Source organism: Scyliorhinus torazame, chromosome 26, assembly GCF_047496885.1.
Source record: "Scyliorhinus torazame isolate Kashiwa2021f chromosome 26, sScyTor2.1, whole genome shotgun sequence".
NCBI classification, from domain to species: Eukaryota; Metazoa; Chordata; class Chondrichthyes; order Carcharhiniformes; family Scyliorhinidae; genus Scyliorhinus; species Scyliorhinus torazame.
The window spans coordinates 40,827,126-40,835,823 of NC_092732.1; the positions used below are offsets into that span (position 1 = coordinate 40,827,126).

General features: G+C 58.6%; 1 protein-coding gene across 1 annotated transcript in view; it reads left to right on the forward strand.

Moving 5' to 3' along the window:
* The window catches only part of tlr18 (toll-like receptor 18), a 23,417-nt gene extending 18,308 nt beyond the window's left edge, over positions 1 to 5,109 (forward strand). The window contains exon 2 of the mRNA XM_072490642.1: positions 1,729 to 5,109. Within this exon, the coding sequence (XP_072346743.1) occupies positions 1,729 to 4,205 (2,477 nt within the window). The 3' untranslated portion in view covers positions 4,206 to 5,109. The remainder of the gene's footprint in view (positions 1 to 1,728) is intronic.
* Positions 5,110 to 8,698: the final 3,589 nt, after the last annotated feature.

The following is an 8,698-nucleotide window of genomic DNA, read 5'->3' on the forward strand; positions in this document are numbered from 1 at the left end:
CCCACCCTATCTCTGTAACCTCCTCCAGTCCCTACACCCCCTCCCTATCTCTGTAACCTCCTCCAGCCCCTACACCCCCCTCCCTATCTCTGTAACCTCCTCCAGTCCCTACACCCCCTCCCTATCTCTAACCTCCTCCAGCCCCTACACCCCCTCCCTATCTCTGTAACCTCCTCCAGCCCCTACACCCCCTCCCTATCTCTGTAACCTCCTCCAGACCCTACACCCCCTCCCTATCTCTGTAACCTCCTCCAGACCCTACACCCCCTCCCTATCTCTGTAACCTCCTCCAGCCCCCTACACCCCCTCCCTATCTCTGTAACCTCCACCAGTCCCCTACACCCCCTTCCTATCTCTGTAACCTACTCCAGACCCTACACCCCCTCCCTATCTCTGTAACCTCCTCCAGCCCCTACAACCCCTCCCTATCTCTGTAACCTCCAGTGGTTAGCATTGCTGCCTCACTGCGCCGAGGTGACTCTCTCTCTCTCTGCCTCTTTGTCTCTCTCTATTTCTTTGTCTCTCTCTCTGTCTCTCTCTGTTTCTCTATTTCTCTGTCTCTCTCTCTGTCTCTCTCTCTCTCTCTGTCTCTCTGTCTCTCTATCTCTCTGTGCCTGCCTGTCTCTCTCTCTGTCTCTGTCTCTCTCTGTCTCTCTCTCTGTCTCTCGCTCTGTCTCTCTGTCTCTCTATCTCTCTGTGTCTCTGCCTCTCTCTCTGTCTCTTTATCTCTCTCTGTCTCTCTCTCTCTGTCTCTGTCTCTCTATCTCTCTGTGTCTCTGTCTCTCTCTCTCTCTCTTTATCTCTCTCTGTCTCTCTCTCTCTGTCTCTTTATCTCTCTCTGTCTCTCTGTCTCTCTCTGTCTCTGTCTCTCTATCTTTCTGTGTCTCCGTCTCCCTCTCTGTCTCTCTCTCTCCGTCTCCCTCTCTGTCTCTCTCTCTCTGTCTCTCTCTGTCTCTCGGTCTCTGTCTCTCTCTGTCTCACTGTCTCTCTGTCTCTCTCTGTCTCTCTCGCTCTGTCTCTGTCTCTCTGTCTCTGTGTCTCTCTCTCTATCTCTCTGTCTCTCTCTCTCTCTATCTCTCTTTCTCTCTCTCTGTCTCTCTATCTCTCGGTGTCTCTCTGTCTGTGGCTCTCTCTCTGTCTCTCTCTCTGTCTCTCTCTCTGTCTCTCTGTCTCTCTCTGTCTCTCTCTCTCACTGTCTGTCTCTCACTCGCTCTGTCTCTCTCTCTCTCTGTCTCTCTCTATCTCTCTGCCTCTCTGTGTCTCTGTCTCTCTCTCTGTCTGTCTCTCACTCGCGCTGTCTCTCTCTCTCTCTGTCTCGCTCTCTCTGTCTCTCTCTGTGTCTCTGTCTCTCTCTCTGTCTGTCTCTCACTCGCTCTGTCTCTCTCTCTCTCTGTCTCTCTGTCTCTCTCTATCTCTCTGTCTCTCTCTCTCTCTCTCTCTCTGTCTCTCTCTATCTCTCTGTCTCTCTGTCTCTCTGTCTCTCTCACTGTCTGTCTCTCACTCGCGCTGTCTCTCTCTGTCTGTCTCTTTCTCCTCCCTTCAGACGCTCCTTAAATTCCACTTCATTGACGGAGATTCTGGTCACCAGGTTGTCCTTCGCTGTCTGGGGGTTGGGCTGATTAAAGCTCTCCCGAGGCTGCTGGGAAATGTTTTGTGTGTTAAACAATCTCTTCTTGTTGAATGTTCTTCGCTGGTGTCCGCCTTGGCTGATTGGTTCTCCCTCCCCAGGCTCGGTGCGTTGGCCTTCCTGTCCGAAGATGCTGCTGTCCACGGGCTGGGCCTGGCTGGGATTGACGACCTTGTGCTTGGGAATCGTCACGGCGACCGCCCCGGTTGGGTGCCAGGTCTCGGGGTCCTGGGTGGACTGCCGGGGCCTCAACCTGCTCCGTGTTCCCCCGGAGCTGCCCCCCAACACGGAGGTCCTGGATCTGTCCGACAACCGGATCGGTGCCCTGCGGAACGGCGACTTGTTCGGGCTGGAGCGGCTGAGGGTGCTGCACCTGCGTTACAACCAGATCTCCCGGCTGGAGGAGGAAGCGCTGACTCCCAGCCCCCGCCTCGAGGAGCTTGACCTCTTCAACAATTCTCTGGGCCAGCTGCCCGACCGGCCGCTGAGGGCCACCCCCCAACTCCGGCGGCTGGAGCTCTCCAACAACCTCTACCCCTCGGCCCGCCTGGGCGAGGCCTTCGCCAGCCTCCGCCAACTCCGCCACCTCTCCATGGGCGGCGACCACGTCCGGGCTCTGCGTCGGGACGACCTGCGGCCCCTGGACGGGCTGTCGCTGGACCGCTTCGCCCTGAAGACGGGCTCGGCCCTACGGGAATACCAGCCGGGCGCCCTGGCGGGGCTGAAGTGCCGGGAGATCTGGACGGACATCATGGTGGACAGGGAGCCCGGGCTGCTGACCGCCATCTTGGCCGACCTGTACCGGACGCCAGCCAGCCACCTGCGTTTCCGCCGCCTCTTTGGGTTTGTCTCCTACCAGGGCGGGGAGGACCTGTTTGCCGGGCTGAGGGAGTCCGGCGTGCGGGCCGTCACCTTCTTCCGAGGCAAGTTCACCGAGAACCTGCTGGGCTCTCTCCTCCGCAACCTGGAGGGCTCGGCCGTGAGTAACCTGACACTGGAGGCCATCAACTTTGCCCGCTCTGCCACCAGGAACGAAACCCTGCCCAGCATCAGCAACCTGGAGCTGGACTACCTCACCTTCCGGGAGATTAGCAACCCCGATGTCCTGCTCTTCAACCGGGAGTTCAGGTGGTTCAACAAAGTCCGCCACCTCATCATCAACGGCGTCAACTTCAACTACATCCCCTGCTCCGCGTGGTCAGAGATGAAGGTTGTCGAAGTCATTGACATCTCCAGCAACCAGCTGCAGGAGGGGTACATCTACAACCTGCGGTGCCAGTACCGGGGCACGCTGACGCACCTGGAGGAGTTCCTCCTGTCCGCCAACCAGATCGGCAGCCTGTACGACATGGCCCGCCTGACCGCCGCGTGGCCACGGCTCCGCGCCCTGGACCTGAGCGACAACTGGATCCGGGGCTGCCCTGGCCCCTGCACCTGGCCCCCGCCCCTGGAGGTGCTGTCGCTGCGCCGCAACCCGCTGACCGACGGCATCTTCGCGTGCCTGCCCACCTCGCTGCGGCGGCTGGACCTGTCCCACGGGCAGCTGGAGAGGCTGGACCCCCGCTACTTCGCCCGGGCCTCCAACCTCACCCAGCTGACCCTGAGCGGCAACCGCCTCAAGTTCATCCCAGCCGACTGGCGGGGCGCCAGTCTGCAAAGCCTGGCGCTGGACGGCAACTCCTTCGGGGTGATCAGCCGCGGCACCTTCAGCCGCATGCCGCTGCTGGTCGACCTGCAGGCGGGCAACAACCCCTACCACTGCACCTGCGACCTGTACCGGTTCGTGCAGGAGACGCGGGCGGGGGGCGCGCTGCGACTGCTGGGCTGGCCCTCCCAGTACGTGTGCTACCACCCGGAGCGCCTCCTGGACACCAACCTGGCCGACTTCGCCCCCGGGCGCCTGGAGTGCGACGTGGGGCTGGTGGTGGCCGTGTCCATGGCCGCCGCCGCCCTGGCGGGGATGGCGGTGGTGCTGCTGTGCTGGCGCTACAACGTGCCCTGGTACCTGGGCGCCACCTGGCAGATCGTGCGGGCCAAGTACCGGGCCCGTGCGCCGGAGCGGGCCGGGGGTTACGCCTACCACGCCTTCGTCTCCTACAGCTACGGCGACGCGGGCTGGGTGCGCGAGCAGCTGGTGCGGCGGCTGGAGGGGTGCGACCCGCCCTACCGCGTCTGCTTCCACGAGCGCGACTTCACGCCGGGCAGGTGGATCATCGACAACATCATCGAGAACATCGAGAGCAGCCGCAAGGTCATCTTCGTCCTGTCGCGGGGCTTCGTCGACAGCGAGTGGTGCAACTACGAGCTGTACTTCGCCCACACGCGGGCCATCGTGCGCTCCTTCCAGGACGTGGTGCTGGTGCTGCGCGAGGCCATCGACCCCGGCTCCCTGCCCAGCAAGTTCTGCAAGCTGCGCAAGATGCTCGACACCCAGACCTACCTGGAGTGGCCCTCCGAGCCGTCCCGGCAGCCGTTCTTCTGGGCCCAGCTGAGGGGCGTGCTGGGCCGGGTCGACCCCCAGGCCCCGGGGTCGGGACCCTCCGCCCCCCCCGAGGCGCCCGAAGGCGACACCGGGTGAGGCCAACACCCCCCCCCCCCCCCCGACGTCCCGAGACCCTGGATGACGAGCGCCAAACCCTCCAGATTACGGGGACTGCGGGCAAACCAACCACCGGGCGGGTCGGGGGTCGGAGTTCAAGCGAGCAGTCACCTTCCCGGGTAGGCCGACGGCCTTTCGCCCCAGGGGCTGGTTTAGCACACAGGGCTAAATCGCTGGCTTTGCAAGCAGACCCAGGCAGGCCAGCAGCACGGGTTCAATTCCCGTTCCGGCCTCCCTGAACAGGCGCCGGAATGTGGCGACTAGGGGCTTTTCACAGTAACTTCATTTGAAGCCTAAATTCCCATTCCAGCCTCCCCGAACAGGCGCCGGAATGTGGCGACTAGGGGCTTTTTTCACAGTAACTTCATTTGAAGCCCACTTGTGACAATAAGCGATTTTCACTTTTCATTCATTTCAGTCGGAATCCCATCCGCTCCCCATCCACTCGAGGACTTTCCTGAGCAAGCGGGTCAGCATCAATTTGCATTTATGGGGCACCCCTATTCTGGTGCATCACCCAAGGGTGCTTGACAGCGGGGGAGGGGTGGGGGGGGGGGGCTGGGGGGAGTTGACACAGCGTAATAAATGAGATCTCAAGGACAGGTGATCAAAGGCGCAAGCGAGGAGGTCGGTTTTACAGAGTATCTTAAAGGAAGAGAGAGAGGCGGAGAGAGAGAGAGACGGGTGGAGAGGTTGAGGGCGGGGATTCCAGAGCTCAGCCCCCCCCCCCCCCCAGGCAGCTGAAGGCACGGCCGCCAATGGTGGAGAGATGGGAATGGGGGGGGGGGGGGGGGATGCTCAAGTGGCCGGAATTGGAGGAGCGCAGAGATCCCGGAGGGATGTAGGGAGCTGGAGGAGGTCACAGAGATAGGGAGGGGGTGTAGGGGCTGGAGGAGGTTACAGAGATAGGGAGGGGGTGTAGGGAGCTGGAGGAGTTTACAGAGATAGGGAGGGGGTGTAGGGAGCTGGAGGAGGTTACAGAGATAGGGAGGGGGTTGTAGGGGCTGGAGGAGGTTACAGAGATAGGGAGGGGGTGCAGGGGCTGGAGGAGGTTACTGAGATAGGGAGGGGGTGTGTAGGGGCTGGAGGAGGTTACAGAGATAGGGAGGGGGTGTAGGGGCTGGAGGAGGTTACAGAGATAGGGAGGGGGTGTAGGGGCTGGAGGAGGTTACAGAGATAGGGAGGGGTATAGGGGCTGGAGGAGGTTACAGAGATAGGGAGGGGGTGTAGGGGCTGGAGGAGGTTACAGAGATAGGGAGGGGGTGTAGGGGCTGGAGGAGGTTACAGAGATAGGGAGGGGTGTAGGGGCTGGAGGAGGTTACAGAGATAGGGAGGGGGTGTAGGGGCTGGAGGAGGTTACAGAGGTAGGGATGGGGTGCAGGGGCTGGAGGAGGTTACAGAGATAGGGAAGGGGTGTAGGGGCTGGAGGAGGTTACAGAGGTAGGGAGGGTGTGTAGGGGCTGGAGGAGGTTACAGAGATAGGGAGGGGGTGTAGGGGCTGCAGGAGGTTACAGAGATAGGGAGGGGGTGTAGGGGCTGCAGGAGGTTACAGAGATAGGGAGGGGGTGTAGGGGCTGGAGGAGGTTACAGAGATAGGGAGGGGGTGTAGGGGCTGGAGGAGGTTACAGAGATAGGGAGGGTGTGTAGGGACTGGAGGAGGTTACAGAGATAGGGAGGGGGTGCAGGGGCTGGAGGAGGTTACAGAGATAGGGAGGGGGTGCAGGGGCTGGAGGAGGTTACAGAGATAGGGAAGGGGTGTAGGGGTTGGAGGAGGTTACAGAGATAGGGAGGTTACAGAGATAGGGAGGGTGTGTAGGGGCTGGAGGAGGTTACAGAGATAGGGAGGGTGTGTAGGGGCTGAAGGAGGTTACAGATATAGTGAGGGGGTGTAGGAGCTGGAGGAGGTTACAGAGATAGGGAGGAGGTTACATAGATAGTGAGGGGGTGTAGGAGCTGGAGGAGGTTACAGAGATAGGGAGATTACAGAGATAGGGAGGGTGTGTAGGGGCTGGAGGAGGTTACAGAGATAGGGAGGAGGTTACAGAGATAGTGAGGGGGTGTAGGAGCTGGAGGAGGTTACAGAGATAGGGATGTTACAGAGATAGGGAGGTTACGGAGATAGGGAGGAGGGTACAGAGATAGTGAGGGGGTGTAGGGGCTGGAGGAGGTTACAGAGATAGGGAGGGGGTGTAGGAGCTGGAGGAGGTTACAGAGATAGGGAGGAGGTTACAGAGATAGGGAGGAGGTTACAGAGATAGGAAGGAGGTTACAGAGATAGGGAGGAGGTTACAGAGATAGGGAGGAGGTTACAGAGATAGGGAGGAGGTTACAGAGATAGGGAGGAGGTTACAGAGATAGGGAGGAGGTTACAGAGATCGGGGACTCAAACAGGGTCCGCTGCGTTTAGCCGGATTTTTCTCGGCCCTGCTGCTATTGGGAGACACCCCGATAAACGCGCCCAAAACCGGACATGTTTTTTTCCTGGTTAAACCGCGCCCAACGTGGTTACTGGGCTGAGCTAAGTTGTGAGGCATTTTGCAGCAAAGCTTGGTTGTGTGTTAGATGAGACTGTGGACAGAACTCAAGCAATTTACTCTCACCAGAGGTCTGGGACAGATATGTCTGTGGACAAATTAGCAGAATGGTCTGATTAGATTAAGAGCCAGAATTTCTGCCTGGTTCTGACAGGAGTCAGATTTTATCTTTAAGGCAGTGTTTGTAACGCAGGAATTCCTGAGGGCTAACTGTATTCAACAGTGGATTGAGAATTAAGCTTTTTTTTCCTGGTTGTTTGAGTGGGAATTTGGCAGTTGGACTGGGATGAGCACAGTAAGAAGTCTTACAACACCAGGTTGAAGTCCAACAGGTTTGTTTCGAATCACTAGCTTTCGGAGCGCTGCTCCTTCCTCAGATGAATGAAGAGGTAGGTTCCATAAACATATATACAGACAAATTCAAAGATGCAAGACCTTAATTTGAATGCGAGCATTAGCAGGTGATTAAATCTTTACAGATCCAGAGATGGGGTAACCCCAGGTTAGAGAGGTGTGAATTGTCTCAAGCCAGGACAGTTGGTAGGATTTCGCAGGCCAGATGGTGGGGGGTGAATGTAATGAGACCTGAATCCCAGGTCCCGGTTGAGGCCGCACTCATGTGTGCGGAACTTGGCTATCAGTTTCCGCTCGGCGATTCTGCGTTGTCGCGGGTCCTGAAGGCCGCTTTGGAGAACGCTTACCCAGAGATCAGAGGCGGAATGCCCTTGACTGCTGAAGTGTTCCCCGACTGGAAGGGAACATTCCTGCCTGGCGATTGTCGCGCGATGTCCGTTCATCCCTTGTCACAGCGGACCTTAACCTGGTCTTGTAAGACTTCTTACTGATTGTTCAAGGGATAATTGTAAACTATTTTCTGCAGTGATGTTAAAGATATTAACACTGTGTTTGTAATAAAGTTTGTTTGAATAAACCGTATCCTTATTTCTTCACGAAATCACTCCTGGAGCGCGGTATCCATCCCTCACATTCCTACAAAATTACAACAAAATATTGGGGTTTCTGTCCACTACCACAGCCACTTTTGGGGGCTCGTCCGGGACCGCTATATGGGGCGGCCCATCTCACCCCTTCCTTTCTGCTTGGCCAGAACCCTCCCCCTTCCCCCGGGCCTGGTCCCAGCATTGCCAACCCAGCATCGTGCCATGATGTCAGTGCCAAGGCTACCGGGTGCCAGAGGGTCTGTCAAGGTGCCACCCTGCGCTCTCCCGGACCCCCGGGGAGCCTCCACTGGCCCGGGAGACTCCCTCCCCACAATGTGTCGTTACGATTGGTCCACGTTCATGGGGACCAGGGCTAAAAGGTGGCCCTGGCGAGGTCTCCCAGGGAGGGGGTGTAGGGGCTGGAGGAGGTTACAGAGATAGGGAGGGGGTGTAGGGGCTGGAGGAGGTTACAGAGATAGGGAGGGGGTGTAGGGCTGGAGGAGGTTACCGTGATAGGGAGGGGGTGTAGGTGCTGGAGGTTACAGAGATAGGGAGGGGGTGTAGGGGCTGGAGGAGGTTACAGAGATAGGGAGGGGGTGTAGGGGCTGGAGGTTACAGAGATAGGGAGGGGGTGTAGGGGCTGGAGGAGGTTACAGAGATAGGGAGGGGGTGTAGGGGACTGGAGGAGGTTACAGAGATAGGGAGGGGGTGTAGGGACTGGAGGAGGTTACAGAGATAGGGAGGGGGTGTAGGGTCTGGTGGAGGTTACAGAGATAGGGAGGGGGTGTAGGGTCTGGAGGGGGTTACAGAGATAGGGAGGGGGTGTAGGGGGATGGAGGAGGTTACAGAGATAGTGAGGGGGTGTAGGGACTGGAGGAGGTTACAGAGATAGGGAGGGGGTGTAGGGACTGGAGGAGGTTACAGAGATAGGGAGGGGGTGTAGGGTCTGGTGGAGGTTACAGAGATAGGGAGGGGGTGTAGGGTCTGGAGGGGGTTA